A 27,580-nucleotide genomic window follows, 5' to 3' on the forward strand; every position below is an offset into this window, starting at 1 on the left:
TCCTTCACCAATTTTTATTCCGCTCACAATGCCATTATCAACAAAACGGCACAAAAATATTTCTCTGTTAATCACTTTCAGAACAGAAAACTTGAGAAAAAAAAAATCTAACATACAGATATTTATTTTAAATATAAAGTATTAAAGCTGAACACCTAACAGGAAAGCTGGTTTCACCAATATTACATCAATGAATAAATCTAAAAAATCATGTGTCCCAGAAAATAAAAAGGTGACAAAACAAGATTATTCCATTTTATATAATATAAAAAACAAAGTAAATACAAAACAAAATAAATACAATTTTTCAATATTGTAGTGATTTAGCATACATTCAGAACAAATCATTTTGAGTAAGCTAATCCAACCATTTTGTTTACTTTTTGCATATTCAAATTCTACATCTGAATATTATGTCTCTTATTAATTCTCATTTTCAATGTGGCATTCATTTCTCTGCTGTCATAACAGTGACAATAAGACTTAGAGGACCAGGTCCAGTAGCACACAGAACACTAGTACTAGTTTATACTAGAATAGCAGTTGGCAGATCGGCTTGAAAAGAAAAGAGAGAGAAAAAAACCCCCAATAAAAATAGTTTACCATAACAGAGACATTCGACAAAGATATCAGGAGCCAAATTCCCCTGGCAAGATGGGCTACATTTGAGAAAGTTTTCCTTATAATCTCGATGAGGCACTTGGTGAGAAGCAAATAAAAATCAGTATTTAACTAAATGAATTTGGTTTATGTTGAGGCAGCAGTAATCCAACTATGGTAAATAAGCACATACAGTACAACATTTAAAAATGACAAACATTCGACAGCTACAATTATCTGCTTGAATTACATGTAAACATTCATGTAGTGACGTCTGTTGACCCAAGCACCTTGCCAAACTCACCCATGATACAATATTTCTGCATTGCATTATTCATCAACAAGATGGATGAATTACCAACACAAATGTGGGCAGGGCCAGGTGAGGATTTAAGGCTGATTGGTGACTGCTGCCTGTCCATCAAAATCAGTCATAACTGTTAAAAGATTTACTTCAAAGATGGAATATATCTTGTATGTGGAGCCACAACTGAATAAAAAAATGGCAAATCTTTCAGTGCAAGAGATTTAAACTGAACTTATTCACTGCTCCTTAAAAGAAGAAACAACAGACAGACGTACAGTAAAGGCAGACAGCAGGTGTTTGGTCTGTAAGTCTTTGGGCGTTTTGGTGCATCTCGGTTTCAGAGTTACACAGACCGGAAGAAAAACCGGTTTCCTATTCATCAGAACGACCCAACAGAACCGTCTCCAGGCGTAATGTTTAAGAGGGCGGGGTGGGGAAACCCAATCCAAACGTGGCAGCGATTGTCTGTCCTTTAATCGCCTCACATTTCTGCCCTGCGAATGGGCGGTTTGTCCCCGTTATCTTCTTCTTCCTCCTCTTCTTCTTCGTAGTTCTCTTCATTGTGAAGTTGGGCGGGTTGATTATCCTCCTTCACAACCTGACCTCTAGCCTCTTCCTGTACAGATACAAAAAACAGCATTGTATAAAAATAATCAAGTATGATGTTTGTTACACACACGTACAGTACAGTCCAAAAGTTTGGAACCACTAAGATTTTTAATGTTTTTAAAAGAAGTTTCGTCTGCTCACCAAGGCTACATTTATTTAATTAAAAATACAGTAAAAAACAGTAATATTGTGAAATATTATTACAATTTAAAATAACTGTGTACTATTTAAATATATTTGACAAAGTAATTTAATTCTGTGATGCAAAGCTGAATTTTCAGCATCGTTACTCCAGTCTTCAGTGTCACATGATCCTTCAGAAATCATTCTAATATGCTGATTTGCTGCTCAGTAAACATTTATGATTATTTTCAATGTTGAAAACAGTTGTGTACTTTTTTTTCAGGATTCCTTGATGAATAGAAAGTTCAAAAGAACAGCATTTATCTGAAATACAAAGCTTCTGTAGCATTATACACTACCGTTCAAAAGTTTGGGGTCAGTAAGAATTTTTATTTTTATTTTTTTGAAAAGAAATTAAAGAAATGAATACTTAAATGCATTAAATCAATCAGTAAAGACATTTATAATGTTACAAAAGATTAGATTTCAGATAAACACTGTTCTTTTGAACTTTCTATTCATCAAATAATCCTGAGAAAAAATATTGTACACAAATATTTTGTACAATTGTACACATTAAATGTTTCTTGAGCAGCAGATCAGCATATTAGAATATTCTGAAGGATCATGTGAACTGAAGACTGGAGTAATGATGCTAAAATTCAGCTTTGCCACACAGGAATAAATTAGTTTGTGAAATATATTCAAATAGAAAACAGTTATTTTAAATTGAATAATATTTCCTATTACTGTTTTTTACTTATTTTTAATTAAATAAATGTAGCCTTGGTGAGCAGACGAAACTTCTTTTAAAAACATCAAAAATCTTAGTGGTTCCAAACGTTTGGACTGTACTGTATACTTGGCATTGAGTCTGGTTCTTTGTTACTAATCACCTCAAATTTATTTCAACGAAGAAATAAAGTGATGCCCTGCATCCGAATATGCCTATATAGTAGGCAAAAAACGTTATTTTAGCCGAGTAGTATGTCCGAATGCATAGTATTCATGAAACAGTAGCTAAAAAGCACTCGGATGACCTACTACTTCCAGCAAGATTCTGAAGAGCGCATCCACTGGACACTTTACTATCCCACAAGGCCACGGGAGAAGGTTTGTGAATGGCAGTGTAGTGGCACAACTGACGCCGTAGGTCACAAGACTACAACATGGCGGATGTAGTATGTCCGAATTTCATTTATACTATATCGAGCATACTATAACCAAATGTAGTACCTACTATACAGACACAGCTATGGGTTTGGACTAACATGAGGGTAAGTAAATGATGACAGACTTTGAGTGAATTGTAACTTTAAAAGTGCACAGATGTGAATAAAGCATGAAGAACATTCCCTAAATCTAAGAGATATTGTGAAAATGGAGGATGGATGTTTAAAGTGGAGCTGGACTCATGGAAGTAACTGAACACCGTGGAGAACGCTGCAATCGATCTGACTCACCCAACTGTGGCACTGCCACCAGTCTACAGTTACAGCAGCAGCTTGTACAAAAGAATAAGTGAAAACGTACACACACGTAAGCACTACATAACTCTCTGTGATACAGTGGCAGAGACCATAAAATTGTTGTGTTGGAACAGACAGCTTAACTAGAGATTTCTACGTTTTTGACAAGGAAGTAAATGAACACTACAATTATTTGCTAATTTAAGTCATTACCAAATATATGATGCTTAATTGATACTAATGTATTTAATGTATACTAAAATATGCATACAGTATTGTTTAAAATTTGTTTAATTGTGTCTGAAAGAAGTCTCTTATGCTCACCAAGGCTGCATTTATTTGATCAAAAATAAGTATAAATACTATAGTAATTTTGTGAAATATTATTACAATTTAAAATACTTTTCTATTTCAATTTTAAAATGTATTCCTCTGCTGGCAAAGTTGAATTTTGAACATGATCCTTCAGAAATCATTCTAAACATTCATCATTCTTATTGTTATCAGTGCTGAAAACAGTTGTGCTGCTTAATATCTTTCTGGAAACCATGGTGCATTTGTTTTTCAGAATTGTTTGAGGAATAGAAAGATCAAAAGATTTTGTATCATTGTCATAATCTTTGTCACTTTTCATCAATTTAATGCATCCTTGCTGGAAAACAAAAAGTATTCAAAAAAAAAAAAAAAAAAACTTTACCAAATACACTACCGGTCAAAAGTTTTTGAACGATAAGATCTCTTCTGCTCGCCAAGGCTTCATTTATTTGATCCACAATACAGCAAAAACAGTAATATTGTGAAAATGTTTTACAATTTAAAATAACTGTTTTCTATTGGAATACATTTTAAAATGCAATTTATTTCTGCGTTGGCAAAGCTGAATTTTCAGCATCATTACTCTTCAGTGTCACATGATCCTTCAGAAATCATATGCCGATTTGTAAAGCATTAAATTGATCAAAAGTGACAGTATAGACATTTATAATGTTTCAAAAGCTTTACATTTCAGGGTGAGGGTTCTTCATGCAGTTCTGTTTATTAACCGCTAGAGCGCCAAAAATTATGGATTGCAGCTTTAAAGCTATCATCCTGATAGCAAGCAATAATGGAAGTTTTCTAAAATATATATATATATATATATATATATATATATATATATATATATATATATATATATATATATATATATATATATATATATAGGGCTGTCAAAATAACACGTTAATTTCGATTAATTAATCTGAGAAAAAATAACGCGTTAAAAAAAAAAAACGCAGATTAATCCATTCCATATTGACCTTTGAACCTGGAGCCGTTCTAGCCACCATTCTACTGTAAAATGAAGGAGGGAGACGACTGCTGCGCTGACGGACAGAACGAGCAGAGCTCCACCCTCGTGCGCGCGAGCGCGAGCTGTCTTCAAAGTAAGTACCGTCTTTGCACTCTCTCTACCTCACACATAATAATCTAAATCAACTGACACAATGCTAAAAGTTCATAAGACCGACGCCATGTTTCACGAGGCGCATTCGGAGAATGTTTTTCCTGAATAACCGCTGGGTGTGAATAGTGCTCAAAATAACGTCACCTCATCTTCTCTGACAGGCGCCCTGCACACGCAGCTGACATAAACCACACTTTTAGAAAACAAAAAGAGAATCCTATCCAATGGATTAGTGTTTTCTGTGTTGACAAATCTTTTGCGATGTCCTATAAAAGTCGCGATTCGCACGCAACGCGTCAACGTCCGCTAATGTCCAATTCGCGACCTAATGACTCATTTGAACAGATTAATTTTAATGAATCATGACAACAACTGATCTGTCCACACGGTCTATAATGAATCATTTACTCGAACAACTTTGAAATGAGAACATAAGTGTGCTTACCCCATTTAGCAAGAGTGGTTAGTAAAATAGGCCTTAATAATCCACAATATTTTCAGGTTATTTAAATGACAATGTGTAGTAAATTAGGCCTACCTATAAAATCAGTAAGTTTAGACTGGAGTGAGGTGAAACCAGAACAAAGCAAGTTGTTGTTAGCTAGGTGCATTCAGTTGTATATGGTAGAAAATTATATTATTAGTTAATATAACTTGTAAATGCTACTTTTTAATACTTTTCAGGTTTAGCAAAAAAGCATCTTCTCTTACAAAGCTATAAAATCACTTTTTTTTTTTTTTGCAAAGAGCGCAAGAAAGAATTACAGTGAGAGTGACGAGTACTTTATTGTCAGTATCGGGCTCGCAGATCACGTGGGTAGGGCACTTTTTACTGATGTGTGGATGACCATGTCTGTCACCACCGAAGACCATTTTTGACCCAGGAAAAACCCTGCATTGATTCATTTGAATTGAAATATTTAATACTTTCACAGCAAAAATTATGTATGCGATTAATTTAGATTAATTAATCACAGAGTATGTAATTAATTAGATTAAAATGTTTAATCGATTGACAGCCCTAATATACATATATATATATATATATATATATATATATATATAGCAAAGTTTAATATTAATTTATAGTGCAAGTCTGATCAAGTCTAATCTTCTCAACAAGCCACAAATTATAAATATTTTGTACCTGTTCTCCATTCTCCTCATTATATGGGTCTCCTTCTTCCTCTCGTACCGCCTCATGCTTCTGATTTTCTACCAGCTCATCTTGAGCCTGGAGAGAGAAAGCCATCCCAATTAGGTAACAAATAACTATTCTTGTTTTGTTTTTAGGACTGCGTCTGTGTTTGCATTTGCTATTCGACCTCATCATCGCCATCTTCCTGGTACTGCTCATCCAGAGCATCTTCCTGTTGGTCTGGGTTTCCAGCCATCTGCATAGAATACATAAAACTCAGTTAGACATTCACAATTGCATAATAAATATCCCCTTGATGTCGGCAACAGTCAAATTCCCAAACTAAATCACTGAAAGTCTGTTTTTTTTAATTAAAAAACACTGAAAACATGTCACATCTGCCAGTTAGGAGACTCCAGCTGCAAATAACCGGTGGCTTACCACCAGTTGTTCTTCAGCGGGCGGCTGGTGTTGATTCTCTTCGGCCAGGTGCATGTCAGGGTGGCCTACGGGTGCCGGCTCTTCCTCCTCCTCTTCTTCTCCTCGGGGCTGCTGCTGCTGCTCAGCCTCCTCAAACTCATCCTCGCCCTGATTGTTGGGGTCGTCCTCTGGATCAACATCCGCTTCTACAGGTCGCTGAAAGATCGACGTATTTATCGTCAGTACACATTCACAATAGCTTAAATTACAAGTAGCAAGCCGTGGATGACTGAAAACGTTAAATTCCTGCTGAAGGCCCGAAATTCTGCTTTCCGGTCTGGTAACATGCAGCAGTATAGTGCAGCCAGGGTAAATCTGAAGAAGGGTATTAAGGATGCTAAGGCAGCCTATAAGCGGAAAATCGAGAACCAACTTCAGCAACTCAGACCCCCGACAGGCATGGCAGGGGATTCGTCACATTACTGGGCAGGATAACACCAGCAGTCTAACTAACAACAGTGTTCTAGAAGCGGAGCAGATCAACCAGTACTTCGGACGCTTTGAGGTGGAGAGTATTTAGGACTAGTTCCCACATTTAAATATATAATAATAACACAGACACACACACATATATATATTATATATATATATATACACATACACACACACTCACACACATTATATATAACAATATAATTTAAGCAGAAATTTTAAAAGAAACTAGTGTACTTTTTGAAATGTACATTATTTGATTTTTTAAATGTATTCCTATTTTTTTTTTAACTTAGAAGTACGTGCTTCTAAGTTAAAAGTATGAATCAAGCGATATTATGTGTGTTTATAATAACATAAGGGAACACACCTCATCCTCATGGTTAGCATGGTCCTCTTCACCTTGCCCCGGCTCCTCATGGTGCACGTTCTCCTCTACAAATGACAGAGATATAATCCTCAGTGCCCAGTTGTTCAAAAAGTTACATGGGGTTCAGAATTTTCTATATTTCGAAATCCCATGTTTTGCTATCCAAGATCATGTAATCCATCCACCAGTTCTCCAAAATTAAGGTCGAACCACTGCAGTCACGTCGACAGTTTTAACAATGTCTTTAGTAACTTTCTGGACCTTGAAAATGGTCGATCTATGGACGATTGCAATCTTATCACAAATATCTTAATTTGTGTTCTGACGATGAACGAAATGTCTTACGGGTGTGGAACGACAGGAGGGTGAGTAATTAATGACAGAATTTTCATTTTTGGGTAAACTAACCCTTTAAAGGAAATTGAAAATGGAAGGGGATGTTTGTTTATGTTGTTTTCTATCTCTTCAAATAAAACACTTTAAAATGACCCCACATTGACTATTCTTCCTGTTGTTCTTCACATATTTAGCAGCCTACATTGTGAAATGTAACCCCATTTATAAAGCGCCGAGAATACTTTTTTGTGCACAAAAACAAAACAAAAATAATGACTTTATTCAACAATATCTTCTCTTCTGTGTCATTCTCATATGTTGTTTACGTCCAGCGTTTCCAGGTTCTACGTCAGAACGGCGACTCATTATTGGCTGGCTCCGGCGTCATCATCACACGCATGCGTCGTGCTGCTCACGTGATCAGCTTTGCCCAGTACTGAGCCGGCATTAGGACGTAAACATGGAAGCCTTTGTTGTGCTCACTGCGTCAACTACGTAAGGATAATGACAGGGAAGAAAAGAGATTATTGAATAAAGCCGTTATTTTTGTTTTGTTTTTGCGCACAAAAAGTATTCTCGTTGCTTCATAAAATTAAGGTTGAACCACTGTTTTAACAATGTCTTTCTGTACCTTGAAAGTGGTGGTTATATTGAAGAATACTTCTCGGATTTCATCAAAAATATCTTAATTTGTGTTCTGAAGATGAACAAAGGTCTTATGGGTGTGGAACGACATGAGGGTGAGTAATTAATGACAGAAATTTCATTTCTGGGTGAACTAACCCTTTAAAAGGATAGTTCATCCAAAAATGAAAATTTGATGTTTACCTGCTTACCCCCAGCGCATCCAAGATGTAGGTAACTTTGTTTCTTCAGTAGAACACAAATGATGATTTTTAACTCCAACCGTTGCGTCTGTCAGTCAAATAATGCGAGTGGATGGGAACTTCTACTATAAGAGTAAATAAAACATCCACAGACAAATCCAAATTAAATCCTGCGGATTGATGTCTTAGGACATCAATGTGTCGTCACAATCCGCAGGGTTTAATTTGGACTTGTCTATGCAAGTTTTATTTACTTATTACTTTATTTACTTTATTTACTTATTAGTAGAAGTTCCCATCCACTCGCATTATTTGGCTGACAGACGGCAACGGTTGGAGTTAAAAATCATCATTTGTGTTCTACTGAAGAAACAAAGTCACCTATATCTTGGATGCGCTGGGGGTAAGCAGATAAACATCAAATTTTCATGTTTGGGTGAACTATCCCTTTAAACTATCAGTCCCCTACGAAGGCACAAAAGAGACATGGTGATGGAAACAAAAAATATGAAATGGAAAAAAAATTTATATTTTAATATATATTTAGTTCTCTCGCAAAAGTTTTGCATTTCCCCAACAAACTTCATAAAGAACTCAACTTCTGAGAGCGAATGCAAATTTTCTTGGGGAAACGCAAAACTTTTGCAGAGAACACAAAAGCATTAAAATTCATTTTTCCTCCCATCTCATATTTTTCCTCCCATCACCATGTCTCTTTAGAGTTTCCGTAGCACCTCATGTGACCCACAACAAAAACAAACAAATGTGAATGCAATAAGGGATGCAGTTGTTAGAAACTACTTTTGACTGGTTCATCTTTGATGACTGAGCCAATGTAATTTATAGTCATAATTAAAAACACTTTTATTAAATTTTTTTGTTTGTTTGTTTCATTTTGACAGCTGTTTGGGAGATGATTTTATTGCACTAAAATCTTTTTTTTTACTTTACTGTACTGAAAGGCTTAATAGGTAGCATAATGTTAAATATGAATGTGAATATAATTAAATATAAATATAAAAATAAAAATATAAATGTGTGTATATATTACATGATACTAATGTTGTGTTTTTTGACCGGTTTTTAAGTTTTATTACATTTTTGTTCCTGAAATACACCCTTCTGCTGGGATCTTTTTTGGGGATCAAAGGTATCCCAATCTTACTAAAAAGTGAACAACACAAACTGGCGATTTTATCCAAATCAAAACCATGATTGAATTTTGTGTTCTAATCTGATTTCAGAATCATTTTTTTCTTTTGAACAATGCATTTTCAAGATTTGATCCAATCTGATTACGGAAATCCGATCAGATTACTTTTGAACAACTGGGACCAGATGTTAAAATTACAAAAAAACATTTTTGAGACACCATGAGTAAAAGTAGCACTGCTATCACATCAAACCACATAAAATTGTCACCTTTCTCCTCATTTATCTGTGGGTCATCTTCTCCCTGGACTATATCAGCATCCATGTTTTCATACTGTGCCTTTTTCCTGGTAAAAACAGAAAATAAAATTATTTATTAAATAAACCAATACAATTTCCTGGCTTAGATCACTGTGACAAGAAAAGTAAAATAGCCAACAAACACGCACACATGACCATTCTTCATTAATGCCGAAAGTATTGTTAAAAAAAATGAAAATCACTGATCATTTACTTTTTTTCTTTATTAATATTGCATTTGGTTTGATGACTAACTGTGGAAACCACAGCAACACAGTCTCTTGTAGCTTTTAGTTTTTATAAAACATCATTCATATTAAAAATAAACTTAAAATAAATGAATAACTACAAAACTCAAGGGAGGGCCTCTGACCGGAGCATCTCTTGCTGGAGTTGTTGCTCTTTGAGATCGGCTTCTCTGTTCTGCTGTTCCTCTCTCTCTCTCTGCAGTTGTAATCTCTGCTCTCTCTCCTTCTGCTGCTGCAGCTGCTGTTTCTGCAGGGCTTCCTGACGCAGGTGCAACTGTCTGCGCTCCTCCGCCAGCTGCGCAGCCAGACGCTGCTGCTCCTGCTGCTGTTCATATGCAGACTTCACCCGCTCCACTTGTGCGTGCTCCACATGCGCCTCAGCTAGTGCCACCTGGGGGCAGAACAGAAGAGTGAGTGAAATGAGTTAAATGTTGGAGGACAATGCAGGAAGGTGGACTGACTAAGCTAACAACTCAATATTAAAAATAATAATAATGAAAACACACAGAATGAAAACGCATACTGCAGCACATACAAATGCTGGGTGAAATAGACTATGTTCAGACTACAGGGAATTACTTCATTGCACAAGAAAAACTGGGATATATAGTGATGTTTCATGCTGTAGTCGCAGCCGAAATCTTTTAAACCAGTCTGAATACTGTATGAATACTTCCGGCATTTCCGTCACCGGTTTTGACGTTATTATTGTGTCACGCAAATGATAATTTGAAGCCAAAGCGTCCAAACTGAGACGCATCTGTAAAAATCTGACTGGAATCGCATTTCCAAACCACCTCCAAATGTGGTTTGAATCAGCTCGCAGTCTGAACATAGCCATAGTGTGTTTTTAATTGGATAGAACTGTTTTAGATTAATACTTTATAAAAAAGCATTTAAAACTACATTTTTTATCCTTCTGACCAGTTATCTTATAAGACGGCATAATTTGCCTGCCTGCCCTTTGGAACAGCACATTATGAAGGCTAAAAATGTTGTCTAGGTAGGCAGCTTACTAGGCTACACTACCGTTCAAAAGTTTGGGGTCAGTGTGTGTGTATGTTTTTAAAGAAATTAATACATCTATTTAGCAAGGATGCATTAAAGGGTTAGTTCACCCAAAAATGAAAATAATGTCATTTATTATTCACCCTCATGTCGTTCTACACCCATAAGACCTTCATTCATCTTCGGAACACAAATTAAGATATTGTTGATGAAATCCGATGGCTCAGCGAGGCCTCTATTGAGAGCAAAGCCATTGAAACTCTCGAGGTCCATAAAGGTACTAAAAACATATTTAAATCAGTTCATGTGAGTTCAGTGGTTCTATCTTAAAGGTCCCGTTTTTCGTGGTTTTTTGAAGCTTTGATTGTGTTTATAGTGTGCAATATAACATGTGTTCATGTTTCGCGTGTAAAAAAACACAGTATTTTTCACATAATTTACTTATCTGTATACCGCTGTTTCCACTGTCATAAAAACGGGCTGATGACTTCCTTGTTCTATGAAGTCCCTCCTTCAGAAATACGTAACGAGTTCTGATTGTGCCAGCGGTTCCTGTGTTGTGATTCGACAGCAGCTTAGCCAACCTTGCCCGGAAAGGTCACGCCTCTTACCATAACGTGGAGATGCACGCGCTCAGTGTTATTGTAAACGTCTTTAATTTTACCCTATCAATTTGAGCCGGAATCAGACCCGGTGATTGGACTGCGGGATGAAAATAACAGCGTTTCGACGACATGTCGTCAAACACACTCTACAAACGCAACTCTTGTGTATTCCTGTGGGCGGAGGTTAGTCAAAAAACTGTTTTAGTGACGTCATTAAAGAAGGAAGTAGAGGGATGTAGTCCAAACTGGCCGTTCGATGTAGGCGACTTCTGTTAAATAAAATATCTCGCTTGGCATTGAACTTTGAGCTTTAAAATTTTACAGATTTTATTTATACTCTAACAACAACATTACACACTAACTAAAGTTTGAAACATGGGATCACAAAGAACGGGACCTTTAATATTATAAAGCGACAACAATACTTTTTGTGCACCAAAAAAACTAAATAACGACTTTTCAACAATATCTATATAGGCCGATTTCAAAACACTGCTTCATGAAGCTTCTGAGCTTAATGAATCTTTTGTTTTGAATTAGTGATTCGGATCTTCTATCAAACGGCTAAACTGCTGAAATCACGTGACTTTGGTGCTCCGATTCACCATTCGATTCGTAAAGCTCTGAAGCAGTGTTTTGAAATCGGCTCATATAGATATTGTTGAAAAGTCTTTATTTTGTTTTTTGGCGCACAAAAAGTATTGTTGTCGCTTTATAATATTAAGATAGAACCACTGAACTCACATGAACTGTTTCAAATATGTTTTCAATATCTTAATTTGTGTTATGAAGATGAAGGGTAATATAGCCATACTAGTATACTAGTAATTTATCTAATGTTTGCATTCAGAATCATGTCGCAAGAGTTCTGACCTCCTGGGCGTCACGTTGCTCCCTTTCTAGTGCGTTTTCATCTGGTTGGTTGGCCTGTGGCTCCTCCTCCTCCTCCACTTCGTTATGCGGCCCATCAAACTCCTCCTCTAGTTTCTGAGGCTGCCCCGCCTGCTCCATCTCCTCCTCTGCCAGCTCTCTCCTCCTCTCCTCGGCTCCTCCCATTTCCCCAACCTCGTCCCTGTGGTGCGATTGAGGCTTCTCGACCTCGTCATGTTTCTCCTTCTGATGGAGATCCACATGAGACAGATCTCATTCTTGACCATTTAAACCAGTGACATGAGTGGGTGTCAGTCTGTTTTGATTGCATGATAGGTAAACAGCTTCAATACCTCTGGCTGAGCATCATGGGGTTGATTGTTTTCCTCTGCGTTCCCGTTCTGGATGGGCTTAGCAGCCTCATGTTGCTGGAGCTGCCCTGCAGCATGTCTCAGACTGGGCATCTTACTGAGCGTTTCCTTCAGCTGTTTATATTCATCCACCTGAACCTGGAACCCATGGAGACCCACTACATCAGTACAACACCACATATCAGAGTGAAGGCTTCAAATACACTGGTGAAAGGTTACATGAGAGATGGTTTGGTAGTTAGCTGAAATAGACAACAAATACAGCAAGCCAAAATCAAGAGCCTAGCATTTCCTCCCATCATGAGGGAAATACATCAAGATCAGAAAAAAACCTATATCAACAATTGTAGAATTACTTGAATAATGAATTGAGAACCCAAAGCAACATTTATTTAATTGACAAAATTATAACACTTTAACTAATGTTAACAAACAAGAATTTATTGTAATGTATTAACTAACATGAACTAACCATGAGCAATATATTACTGTATTTATTAATCTTAATGTTAGTTAATAAAAAAAGCAGTTCATTGTTTGTTCATGTTAGTTCAAAGGGCTGTAACTAATGTTAACAAATACAACTCTTGATTTTAATAATGTATTAGTAAATGTTTAAATTAACATTAACAAAGTTTAATAAATGTTTAAGTGCAGTTCATTATTAGTTCATGTTAACTAATGAATCTTATTGTAAAGTGTTACCGACAAAATACTACAAAACTGCATGGTTTTCATTTTTTTACTAATGTAATGTAATTTAAAGGATTAGTTCACTTTCAAATAAAATTTTCCTGATAATTTACTCACCCCAATGTCATCCAAGATGTCCATGTCCTTCATTCTTCAGTAGAAAAGAAATGAAGGTTTTTGATGAAAACATTCCAGGATTTTTCTCCTTACAGTGGACTTCAATGGACTCCAAACGGTTGAAGGTCAAAATTAGTTTCAGTGCAGCTTCAAAGGGCTTTAAACGATACCAGACGAGGAATAAGGGTCTTATCTAGCGAAACGATCAGTAATTTTCCAAAAAAATTGAAATGTATATGCTTTTTATAAACAAATGATCGCCTTCCAAGTGGTTCTGCCAAAACCGCACTTTCATATTCTTCAAAAAGCTTACGCTGTATGTCCTACTCCTTCCCTATTCTACTTACGGAACAAACACAGCGCCAGTTCCATTTTTTCCGCAAGTAGAATAGGAAGGCGTAGGACATACAGCATAAGCTTTTGTCGTTTTGCTAGATAAGACCCTTATTCCTCATCTGGTATCGTTTAAAGCCCTTTGAAGCTGCACTGAAACTGAAATTTTGACCTTCAACCGTCTGGAGTCCATTGAAGTCCACTGTAAGGAGAAAAATCCTGGAATGTTTTCATCAAAAACTTTAATTTCATTTTGACTGAAGAAAGAAGGACATGGACATCTTGGATGACATGGGGGTGAGTAAATTATCAGAAAAATTTTATTTGAAAGTGAACTAATCCTTTAATTATATTATTTAGAACTTAAAGCAAAAATAATGTAATTGAAAAATTGAAAAACAACAACATGGTTTTATTGTATTTATTTATTTATTTGATATATTTAATAATTTAATGTTTATACTTTTTTTAAATAAAAATATTTTGTTAAAAAGCATTTTATTTTGAACGTAAAGCAGAATGTATTTAATTATTTAATATATTTAAGATAATATTTTATATTTATATTCAATAAAAGTGGTTTCAAAATTGGTATTGATTTAATTTAAACGTAGGTCTTTAAAAAAATTTTTATGTCATTGATACTAAACGTTGCACATCAACTTGTACAACAAGTAAGATACAAGAGGTTCAAAGCAAAGGAAACAAAGACTTCAAATTTGGGGCTGTTCCTCACACAATACTAATGTATGACTTGAAAAGACTATTCTTTTAAACCATACTATTGTTTTATGATTCTCAATTCATACCCAAGATCCTTTAATCCTAACCAAACCTTTCTCCCAGTCCTTCTTCACTAGGGTACCTGTTTTCTTTTCTGTTTGAGAGCCAAGTGTTGGCAGCATATGGAACGAAAATATCACTCTGGATGTGTTGGTTTGAAAGGAGAACAAGTGCAAACACACACACACACACACACACACACACACACACACTAAACTCACTGCCTCCCAGCATCCTTTCTCTATCATCCTGAGAAAGCAGATAGTGACAGTTCTAATTAACAAGCATCTGTACATCTGGTTTTACAAAGCCGTAGAGAAAGCGCGAGTAAACAGGAAGTACAGCATGTATGGCTTATCAGACTCATGCACATTTTAGCATACTAAACAAGGGCAAGAAGTTCTGAGAAACGAAAAAGAGTGTGTGTGCAAGAGATCATAATGGCCTTGTGGAATGCGACCGGACTTGAAATGCAGGCTTAGTCCAGTCTGAAACAGCTTGCATAAGCAGCACTGCAGTCTAACTGAATCAGCAGGATCATGTGCTGCTTTCACACTGAGAGCATTTCTACTGAAAACTGATATGAAGTGCTATGCAGAAATTAAAATAAAATATTAGCTGTTTCAAAACCTAGTGAGCTGCCTCGCTTCCTACATAGGCAGCATCCTAACCGTCATGGTTACCATCATAAGTGACTGATTTGGGATGAAGCCACATAAATAACACTCCTAAATTGCACAGGAAAAGCAACTTAATTGCTGCAAGTTACAGTAAGCGTTTAATATTATGTTGTTAAGCTAATGACAATACTCTATGAAAATCCATGTAATAATCTAATTTAATTACACTAAACTATAAATGCTATTAACCTCTCAGTTCCTCCACGGTCTTAGATTTACTTTTTTACTAATATACATCATATTAAATACATTAATGTAAGCAGTTCCATGGGGAAGAAAACAACTTTACTTACAAATATAATAAAATATACCAAAAATTATTTTGTGTTAAAATTATTATATAACAAAATTGTTTTGTGCATGTTTGTACAAAAAAATAAAAGAAGCTTAGTTGCTAATTAGTATATGTGTAGTGGCAACCATAATTATTAAATTACTAAAGCAAAACATTGCAAAAGATAAGTAGGTTTACAGCTCATGTTCACCATGTTTTCTGCTAAGTTCTGCAAAATAATTCTCTATGTGCAGCAAAAATAAATTCCTGAAATACTACTTGCAGCTACAAATCTGATACACAGCGTTGCGTTGCTTACAAAGACATTGTGACTATTGTACTCTGCTAATATGGGTGTAGAAATAAATATAACACCATTTTTTTTTTGCTGCTTCCATGTGCTGTGTGAAACTGCACTTGCCTTTCCCACAGAATATCCTCTGCATGGCACACACACTCTTGTACCTGCTTAAAGCGCGCGCGCGCACACACACACACACACCTGGGCAGCAGCTAGCGCACTCTTGTGGTCCTCCAGGGTCAACACAAGCTGGTCGTGGGAGGATTTTAGGTTCTTGTGCTGTTGCTACAAGAGGAACCATCACAGGCAAATCTCAAATACAAGCATTCAGGACAACCACACTGAATATTAGTATGGACAGTGTGATAACGCTGAATTATCATCATAAATACAAACGCCTGACGTGCAATAAGATGTATCACGGAAATTAGGCTGAATATGAATTCTGACTGGGTGAATTTCATGAAAATGTTCAAAAAACATTTTACAAAAATATAAATACAAGAATGTATGTATATGTGTATATGTGTATGTACACACACACAGTCACATGAAAATGTATTCAGACACCTTGAACATTTCATTCATTAATACAGTTTATTCACTAAAGTTAAAAAAATGGTAATAAAATATGACAAGATCTCAGAGCTCAGATCTTAATTATGTCAGATAACACTTAAGCAAAACATGGTCAGATCAAGGAGTCTGAATAATTTTTGGTCCCAATTTGTTTTATAAATTTTATTGGTAGTCCACTGTATGAAGAATTTTTGAGTATAATATGTTATTTTGCTATCCTTACTTACATAAATGAACTATAGTGTCCTGCACCCACTAGTAAAAAAATATTTAAAAAAATATATAGTATAAAAGAAGTCCATTTTTAAGAACCATAAATATAAAATGTATTACATATATTGTATATATTAAATAAACATACTTAAATATATAGTAACAGAGTTACTATAGAATTACGTACTTAAAAAAAAAAAAAAAAAAAAAAGGCCTAGTGCTTTTCAGCATTACCCTGGTATCCTGAAGTTGCACATAGACGTCCTGATGAGCTTTTCTCAACTGCTTGTTCTCCTCACGTAGGTTATATACATTCTCTGGGGAAGAAAGAGAAAAAGAGAGGCAACTGAAATTACCATAGCTTGTAATTCCACCATGATGCTAGAGTCTTTTAGTTGGTGGTTTCCAGGCTGTGGTTGCTAAGAGAAAGATGGCGAGAACATGATACCTTTGAGCTTAGAAATCTCAGACTCTTTGGTCTGATGAAGCTGGTCAATTCTCTGTTTATGTTCATCTAATGCCTTGTTGTGTTCATCTCCTTGTAGCTGATGTCGCTCTTGTAGTTCATAATATTGCTTTTTTAGGTCGTCATGCTGGTTCTGATGGTAAACACACGCACACACACACAACAGTTTGTTATCCGTGTTTGCTGTGGGAAGAAAAGACATACTGCATATTTTACAGTACATCACAAGCATGCATTTTTCCCACTGACCTTCAAAATCTGATGCTGGGAATGCAGAGAATTAAATCTGACACTGGCATCTTGCTGTAAATGAACAAATACAAACAAATCTGGTCATTTTGTAAGCATGGCATCACTGTACCTCTAAATGCCATGCCAGAAAGCCACAGGCCGTGATATTCAAGAAACATATAAGCCATTTGCATACAAACAACCAGATGAGTATTTGACTGCAGGGCAAGTGAGTGTTTGCTCTCAAAAAAAAAATGTAGCTTCCCCTGCTTTTCATTTAGTTTTACAACAAAAGTTTTTACTTAAAAAAAAAAAAACATTCTTCATGCCGTAGCTCTCAAAACAACATACCTTTTCTTTGTTGAGAGACTGCTGAGACTCTATTTTATACACAAGAAAATCTGTGAGGAAAAGGCAAAAACAAGTATTACAGCAGAGAGAGATGCAATAGTTACTACGCTAATTAATTAACTATAGCATGTCATTCTTTTGGAGAGACATTTATGCTTTTTAAGTGTGGCTTAAAAGTCCAAAAATTCTTAGGATCTTATTAACTTGACACTTGGCATAACATAGCTGCTTTGGGTTGCACCAGTTTATCCATCATGCAAGCTACAGGATGTCATTACACTTCATCATTTCCTCTTCATCAATTAGTCATTGATGTTGTCATACATTATAAACAATCTTGCCTTCTTTGGCTTTTTTATGCTCCAGCCGCTCCTTCTGAAGAGATTTCTCCAACCTGGAGCGATGCTCGTACACAACTGAGAGGAAGAGAGAGAGAGAACAAAATAAATACATTTGTTGTTGAGTGTTGACCGGTGTTGGTCCATACTAACTACCACTACCAACTCCATTATAACTAATTGCATTCATTGGCTAAATTACTTTTGCGTTACTTTTTCTCAACTGGGCTGGTCTTGCTTGTTTTTTTTAATAACAAAAAAAAAACAAAAAAAAAACAAAAGTTCTATTTTGTCAAATGTAAAGGTCCTTTCACACTTACACCCGGCGCAATGCGGCGGCAGGTGCGACCCATGTGTTTTTGCTAGTTTCAGCCCGACACAGTTATCATTTTCACACCCTGCGCCACATTGTTTAAATAGCAATTGCACTCACGCCCATTTGAGCGCCATGGGCGTGCTGGTCTGAAAAAGAGGTGTGTTTCTTCCGCATTGTTGGCATGTTGCCATTTTGAGGCAACTGAAATAGACTGCGCCATTGACCAACTGAAACCTCTAAAGTCAATGACAAAATATTTTTTGTTATTTGAAGAGCTCATTAGTAACGTGTCTATAAGAGGGTGCACAACATGAGTATACTCTGCTTATTACACACACAGAGGCGCAGCAGCACACAAACATTGCCAAAATGTCCCCTTGGAATGATAAGAATCTATCTGACATTTTTGCCAAAATTGAGTTATTCACATATTCTTATTCTGTGACAACTTATTTACATTATGTGACATTTCTTTTTTTTAAGTTGTGTACATTTTGGGACTTTTTTTTAGAAAATAAAAAGGTTCTATCTACAAAGTCAAATGCTAACTTGGTTTTATAAGGTTCTATCTGTGAGCCTTTGTCATGTCGCTGGACTGCTCCGTGACAGTGGAAAAGAGTGCAGAAAATGATAAATCAGTGACAATTCCATGCAATGTGATGTTTATTAGAAACCTTGTGATCGACTACTTTATTTATGATCTTGTCAATGACAGCAGCCCAAATTCCAGCGAATTTTTGTGTTTTGCTGTATCTATTGCTGACGAGTTTTTTAAGTTAGACACCACGCTAGCCAGCAGTGCTATTAAAGGTGCAAAAGAGGATCTTTTCGTCAACTGAGAAACCAAAGACTGTTAGTGAGTTTTTGAAATGAGCGCATGCGTAAGAACAGCCCCCCTCCTTCACAGCTCATTTCAAGGGAACGCCTCCCAAAACTCATGCACGAGTATTGGAACACGAGTGTTTACCACCGGCATTCGCTGTGTCGTGTTTTTTGGATTCATTATGTCGGACTCACCGCAGGTAACTCATAATTTGCAGTTGTTACTCCTGTCTCCTGACAAAAACATTGCATGTGGCGCCTGTGGAGTGTGGAAAGTTACTGGAGCGCACAGCCGCGCTCGTCTCTCACAAGGAACGTCATGGCAGTGATTGACAAGCCAGAGGGCCAATCGTTTACGCGATGATCGCGTAAACGATTGGCTGATGTTTTTAAGGCCCCACCTCGTGCACAGATGATGTATATTAATATTATTCCTTTCAGTGCACCTAATAAATAGTCTTTTATCAGTTAGTAAAGACAGTTTCAAGTAATATTGCAAAAATGTATAAAACAAAACATCCTCTTTAGCACCTTTAAGAGGATAGGTTTGGGTTTTGTAGTCTAGTTTATTCCAGTCACATCATTATCATATGAGGGAATGTTATGAATGTATATATTAGGTCATGGGTTAAGGTTAGGTAACCTTGATCCATCCCGTGTACTTGTATTAAGCTGTATGTAGCTATAAAGCTCCACGCTATGGCACACTGGATTAAAGTGTATACTTCATTAAGTGAGATGAGATGTTAAATTTTACATAGTTGGTAAAAACTGAGTTGTTGCATAGTTAAAATAATTAAAAATTTTTAAATGTGAAATATTTTTATATATAGTCAGTGAAACATTTTTCAATGTCTATTAAACTGTTAAACACCTTTGCTGAAGCATTGTCTGTTTTCTTGCATTTTTTTTAGTCTTAAAATGTCTTGAATTTCACAATATTAAAGGTGCTAAAGAGGATCTTTTCGTCGACTGAGAAACCAAAGACTGTTAGTGAGTTTTTGAAATGAGCGCATGCATAAGAACAGCTCATTTCGAGGGATCGCCTACCAAAACTCGTGCACGAGTATTGGAACACGAGTGTTTACCACCGGCATTCGCTGTGTCGTGTTAGTGGATTCATCGCAGGTAACTCATAATCTGCAGTTGTTACTCCGGTCTCCTGACAAAAACATTGCATTCGGCGCCTGTAGAGTGTGGAAAGTTACTGGAGCGCGCAGCCGCGCACAAGGAACGTCATGGCAGTGATTGACAAGCCAGAGGGCCAATTGGCTGATGTTTTTAAGGCCCTACCTCATGCACAGATGATGTATATTAAAATTATTCCTTTCAGTGCACCTAATAAATAGTCTTTTATCAGTTAGTAAAGACAGTTTCTAGTAATATTGCAAAAATGTATTAAACAAAACATCCTCTTTAGCACCTTTAAGCCTCAAAAGGTCAAATACTCAACAATTTAATTGATGGGCTCTTATTTACAACAATAAACCTTTGCATGTTATTGGTCCTGGTCAGATGTATTACAGTAGCTGCTTTCGGTCTTATAAAAGACAACTTAAACTTAAATGGTTCCTGCAATAACGTGTTAAATTAGCCACCATATTCCTACCTAAATTTATCATCTGCACTAGACAAAATATTTAGCACTGCCTTTTATGCTTAACTTGAACAAGAAAAACATTTTCATTCTATAAAATGTAACTTTCTCATGCATTTCAACACAGTTACAACACTAATTTTATGTTTTAAAACAAATTATAAGTAAACTATTTGTGTTTCTTGAAAATTATTGCTTCAATTAATGTTTTACACGATAGAACCTTGTAATTCCAAGCGAAAAGTGATTTTTACAATTAGAAGGTTCTATCTGCATTTGACCCGCTCAAAAAATCCCCATTGACAAAAATTCCCAAAAGCAGCAGCAGCAAAATGTGTTTAATAAAGTAAGATTAAACACATTGTATTTTAATATTTAATTACTGCAGGTTTGACATGCATATATAATTGTTGTATTTATTCACAAACATTATAATCAAAAATTATTTCAAAACAACCTACGCTTTTCTTTAAAGAAAAAAAATTAACAATATGCTTTATTAGAAACATCAAAAATGGAAGTGACCGCTGATGACCTCAACAGTTCTAACCAATGCATTCAGTTGTTATGGCAAAATTGGGCTAAAAAATTGACACTAATTTTGTCAAGTATGATACTAATTTTTGTTTTAAGATTTTAACAATGCTTCTTTACAGGGGATAAGTTTAGAGAGAATTTACAGCCATCAATGCACTGAATAAGTAACATTCATTCACCACATTTAACAATACCTTTTAAGATAATTATTGTCAAATTTCTTATCAGCTGTGTGTGTGTGTGTAACATTAAAATTTAAACGCATAATACAAAGGTCTATGACAGTTTTGTGCATTATTTGAAAGGTTAACTTTTAGCTACAGTCTGAGTTATTTTGTAACTTCTGGTCTCAGCAAAAATGCAAACAAACGTGTTTGTCTGTCATGACTCGTCATATCTCATGACATTGTTTTCACCATCTGGCACAATGAGAGTTGTCTTTTTGAGACGGTGTGTCTTGAAACCCCTGTATTATGCACCATGTGTGTTTTCAATACAATAATGCAATAATTATACATACAATACAATAATGTGTCCTATGTGGGCATGACACGAAATTGGTGAGTTATATAGCTCAATTATACATGAAAATATATAGTTTTGCACAGTCCAACATCGAAAAGTGATTTTACTAAACACAGTAAACAGACTAATGCAAACAATTATGAAACAGTATGAACGCAAAACATCTGTCTGAATGCATATGGCTACAGAGGCTGTGTTTTAAAATATATAAATTTAAAGATGTACATTTCTGACATGGGTTTACTGTTCTAACAAATAAAGTATAGCATCCTGACTGTTAACATGCAAATAAAGCACCAGTGCTAAAAATATTAAAACTAAAAATAGGAAAAATCTAGATACCCCTCACCAACATAATCTCCTCACACAACCAGAATCTTTTACAGTACCACAGTCAGAAAGTAAAGTAAGCTGAGCTATGAATAATTTTCCCACTGTGTGAACCACTGACCCGTCGAGTGCCACATCCGACCCTCTTAATTTCTCTCTAATGGCATCAGAATGAAAGGTTGACCCGTCTGCTCTTTTTACACGTAACATGAGCTTCGCCAGTCCTCCTCCAAAATCTGAAATACCACAGGAAATGAAGCCTGACAGAAGCTTTCCTCCCCATATTTGTGTTTGTCCAGCAGCGTAGGCTGTTCCTTGAACAGCATTATTACAGTGAAGTCATGGTATGCGTCCTCCGACCCCTTGCCTCTTGTCTTGTATCCTCCCATTACAATCATCATTACATGACACATCAAGTACTTATTATGCTGATTAAAGAGGCTGTGCAGTGATTAGGACTCATAGGAGGCAGTAATCACAAGAACTCTGAGTGGTTACAATAACAATTAAAAGTAAAATCGTTTTGCAATGAGCAGCACATATGCTCAGGAAATAAAAGATACGTTGGCTCGAGGCTCACAAAGCACATTAAAAACCTATATAATTTATATGAATATAAATAAGTATTATTAATGAATTGCATAATTTAGCATAATTATATAATAATTATTAATAATAAAAATAATAAACTAAATGAAACCTTTTAAATACATAAATATTTGTATTTATTCAAATATAAAAATATTTTCAGATATAAAAAGATGTTTCTTAATTATTAATATTTTTCATTGTCAAGACAAATATGAGACATATATAAATATAATAAATAAATAAAAAGCAAATTATAATAAATTACTGATAAATTAGAATTAATTATATAACAATTATAAAATTAAACATTAAAAAATCTAAATCACTTACTGCAGCAAGTTAAATAAATACATAAATATTTTTTTACAAATACAAATTTTTTTACAAAAAAAGTGTTAATCATTTGTTGTTGTCAAGATCTGAACTATATTAAAAATTTGAACTTTATAAATATAAAGTTATAAAAATGTAATAACTATAAAAACTATGAATTATAATAATTTAAAAAATAATTTAAAAAAAATTAATAATAAAAAATGCTGATGGCATTCCCCATAACATTGATCCAGATGCAGTGTCTCGCTCCCCTTCTCAGGGAACCATGGTTACAGTCGAAACGTGAGATGTTTTTTTTTATTATTAATTTTATAGTTATTATATAATTCATTGTAATTTATAACAGCCATGAATAATATTTGTTTTGTATTTTTATATAGTTTAGATTTTTTTTATATAATTCAGATCTTGACAACAACAAATATGATTAATAATTTCTTTGGAAATTTTTTTATATTTATGTATATATATATATATATATATATATATATATATATATATATATATATATATATATATATATACTTAACTTCCTGCAGTAAGTGATTTAGATCTTTTCTTGATTAATTCTATGATTGTTATATAATTAATTATAATTTATCAGTCATTTATAATAAATTGTTTTATATTTTTATATTTATATTTGTCAGATTGTGTCTTCAAAAGAGAAAATATGATTAATAATTATATAATTATTTTATTTTATATTTAAAAATGTTTTTTTTTATAGTTGAACATACAAAAATATTTATTTTCCTACAGTAAAAGATTTAATTTTTTAGTATAATATTTTATTATTTATATGTTATAATTAACATTGTTAAATTATGCATAATAGTTTATTACAGTCATTAATAATACTTATTTTATATTTTTTCTTTTTGACAAATATAAATATGATTCTAAAGATATTTTTAATAATATTTGTTGTAGTTAAGACAAAAATATGTACTGAAGACTACCGGAAGAAAACAAAAAAATCTTTGCACACACAAAACCCCCTCCAAACTCCAAACATTTAAAAATAACTGAACAGAAAATGTGGCATTTAACTCAGTATTGAAAAGTAACAAAATTATAGTTTATTCTGTCAATGCCAGCCATTTAACATAGTTCTGCTTCCTTTGTATTTCATCTAAAAACAAGGACCGTTTCTTCTTGCCCTCTTTGCAGACAAACTGCAAAGCCAATCTCTGTAAGACCGGGACAATGAGAGACTGTGATTTTAGGCACAGGTTGAAACAATGTGGTTGCCAACAAAATGTTCTGCATAAAAATGAGCAACTTCAACGGCAGCTGCAGGAAATCACTGCAGTAGCTACACACAGAAACAATCAAACATTTCTAGGATTTCAATACCTGAACATCCAAAAACATTTTTTCCTGATCAGTTTCAAGCTCTGTGTGAATTGCAGCAAAGTTGAATTTGCAGCAAAACCCTGTTAGATTTCCATGAAAAAGTTTGCAAACCACGGCATTTCATTAAATATGTGTCAGTCAAGTGTCATGTAGATGATAACATTTGTGTATTGCTCTATGGAGTCATTTTATATGCTTTGATCAGACAATCCTTTGGTTTAAACTCAGCATGAAACATAAGTTGCAATCATTCCCCCCTGGCGACATATATTCAAGTGAATTGCCTTCTTGAACAAGTAAAATTGTAGGGCGAGACTTGATTTTGGACATGCTGAATTGACTGGATCATTGTGGTTTGCTATTGCTGTGATCTCATGTAAGTAACATGCAAGTAAATAGACAATTTATCAGAGAAGAGACTAATGATTTAGAAAAAAAAGATGTGCACAGATAAATACTGCAATATTCTATTAACTCCATTTTGATTTCATGGTGACTTAGATCCATAAGACAATGCTACCCCATTCTATTCTATTCTATTCTCATGATAAATGTGTGAAACCTTCAGAAACATTTGTCACCAATTAAACAACTTGTGTGAGACATTATTTTATGTCATTTTAAACTTTTCAGAAACTTTTTTTTTGTTACCAGCCCAGATCTTTCTTAACCACTAGACAACGTTACCCCATTCTATTCTATTCTATTCTATTCTATTCTAGTGAAAAGGCCTTGACACTTGCAGAAACATCAGTCAGTGTATTCAATGCATTTGATGGATTTTATGTGACATTCTTTTATGTGCTTTAAACCTAAAACATTGGATTAGCACTCTAGATCTTTAACCTCTAAGCAACAACACCACAAACAAAGGATCACCTGGATAAGCACTTACAGTAAACTCCATATTTTTAAGGATCTCGCTGCTTGCCAAAGTTTAGGAGAATGTTTCTTGCGCTGTGACGTCATCACGACGACGTGTGTTTTTACCTTGAAGCTGTGCGGAAAGAGACTCCTGGTGCTGCTGATATTTCAGGGCCATCTCTTCTGTCCTCTTCAGCTGCTTGTGCATCTCATAAGACACCATCCCACCATAGATCATCCCGAACACCACCGTGACCAGTAAGAGAGATTGGAAAATCTTCTTCTGCTTCCTGGAGCACACGCCGTTGCCCATGTTCCCTCCTCTCCTGGATTCCACAGAAACGTTCCTGGGAATTATTTTCTCTTCACTCTTTAGTATAGAAACAACTCTGTCCCCTCCGAGACTCCTCGTGAAACATTATATTTCTGGACTGCTGCTCAAACGAAATATATCTCTGAAATGTCTCACGTTTTGCCAAGTTTTCCAAAGACATTCAATAGTTTAAAAAAAGTAACGAATCCGGTTGTATTTGGTCCTTGTGGTAAGTCCAAGCTCTGTGAAGATGTTTACATAATGAAAAGCAGTCTTTTTTACTAATTATCTTAAGTTTAGAGAGGCCTAATCGCACCTTTCGTTACGTGTCACCTAAAGCTGCAGCAGTCAGATCATCCAGCGCTGAAGGAAATCCCGCCCCTCAAACATTCCATTGCTTTGATTGGTCGTGGTTCATGTCAATCAAAGGAGGTTCGCTCTAATGGGAGGGGCGTGTGTCTGGTTTTTATTTCAGACGAAAACTATTGTTTTTTCTTAAAACTTAAGGCATTATGATTTCCACAAAAACATTAAGCAGCACTGCTGTTTTCAACATTAGTAATAATAAGAAGAAGAAATCATCATTTTACAATTATTTCTGAAGGATTAGTGACACTGAAGACTGGAGTAATGATGTTGAAAATTCAGCTTTGCATCACAGGAATAATTACAATTTAAAATATATTAAATTAGAAAAGAGTCATTTTAAATTGTAATAATAATTCCATAATATTACTATTACTGTATTTTTGTCTAATAAATGTGGTGAGCATAAGAGAATTATACATTTTTAAAATGTACTTTTACATTTTGTAATGCCTTTGTGTATGATACATAAAACACATAACATATATAATCACATACAGTACTGCATGAAATCATTAATATTCAGTAATTTTAACATTCACGTATTATTATTGCTGGTGTTATTGTTTATATAATCTGGCAAGATCACAAGGCTGCGTCTTTACAACAGGCTTTTTGATTTTGTAAATATATAAAAGCTATCTTTTCTAACTTTTAATGTCACACACAATCACAGAAGACATTGGAACTGTCTGTAGGAGATTTATTCAAAATGAATAAAACGCTTTGACTGTTTAGACAAATGCAGCAGGAGGAAAATATGCTGTGGATGTTCTACATTACACAAAACCCTTTTGTTCTGATCAACTGTTTCTTATTAATGATTTTGCAAACAAAATTTCTAGTTATTTTTTTTAGATCTCTCATTCTCTTTCCCTCTCAACTCTACACTTGAGGAAATGTTATGAAAAGTAACCAAAGTTAAAGAAGTCTATTAAAAGTGAGTTGGCTCTTGTTAATTTAAAGGCAGGACTTAACAATAAAACAACCTTATTGAGCATTACAATAATGAGTTAGAGCTGACTCATGACCTATAGCAGGGGTGTCCAAACTTTTTTAAAAGGGGGCCAGATTCGATGTTGTGGACACATCTGGGGGACAGATCCTTTTCTATTATATATATATATGTATATATATATATATATATATATATATATATATATATATATATGAAAACGTTATATTTATATATATATATATATATATATATATATATATATATATATATATATATATATATATATATATATATAAAACGTTTTGTTTCTTGAAAACATGAGTAGAGTAGACTAGAGTTGAGTAGCTTGAGATGGGACACAGGTGGGACACAGATGTAAATTTAATACACAAACAATATCTGTAAAAAGTTTTAACCTAGTTTTTAAAGGGTGAAATTTAAATGTTATTAGCGAGTTAGAACTCTATTCTTATTTAAACCAAAAAATGAACTCTATTTAGATCACCGCAGGTAAAACCACACATGGCACCTCACTGGTAAAAAGTAAAATTATTGTTTCTATATCTAGAATGGCTTTATGGTATAAATATATTAAATGTGTCTATTTAGTCTATAAAC

At 34.8% G+C, this 27,580-nt stretch overlaps 1 protein-coding gene across 2 annotated transcripts; it reads right to left on the reverse strand.

Annotated features, from left to right (window-relative positions):
* golim4a (golgi integral membrane protein 4a) lies at positions 1 to 26,023 on the reverse strand. 2 transcript variants are annotated; one of them, XM_048168113.1, is made up of 16 exons: positions 25,452 to 26,023; positions 18,052 to 18,126; positions 17,711 to 17,760; positions 17,378 to 17,431; positions 17,111 to 17,261; positions 16,897 to 16,979; positions 16,072 to 16,155; positions 12,672 to 12,827; positions 12,322 to 12,564; positions 9,961 to 10,226; positions 9,558 to 9,634; positions 6,973 to 7,037; positions 6,132 to 6,326; positions 5,878 to 5,946; positions 5,700 to 5,786; positions 1 to 1,523 (listed from the first exon to the last, which is right to left on the reverse strand). In XM_048168113.1, exons 1-16 carry the CDS (start codon positions 25,636 to 25,638, stop codon positions 1,389 to 1,391), a joined length of 1,977 nt encoding a protein of 658 aa, XP_048024070.1. In that variant the 5' UTR covers positions 25,639 to 26,023; the 3' UTR covers positions 1 to 1,388. The 2 variants fall into 2 exon arrangements, with proteins under 2 accessions (XP_048024070.1, XP_048024071.1); XM_048168114.1 differs by lacking the exon at positions 16,072 to 16,155.
* Positions 26,024 to 27,580: the final 1,557 nt, after the last annotated feature.

Source organism: Megalobrama amblycephala, linkage group LG19 (genome assembly GCF_018812025.1).
Source record: "Megalobrama amblycephala isolate DHTTF-2021 linkage group LG19, ASM1881202v1, whole genome shotgun sequence".
In the NCBI taxonomy this organism is placed as follows: Eukaryota; Metazoa; Chordata; class Actinopteri; order Cypriniformes; family Xenocyprididae; genus Megalobrama; species Megalobrama amblycephala.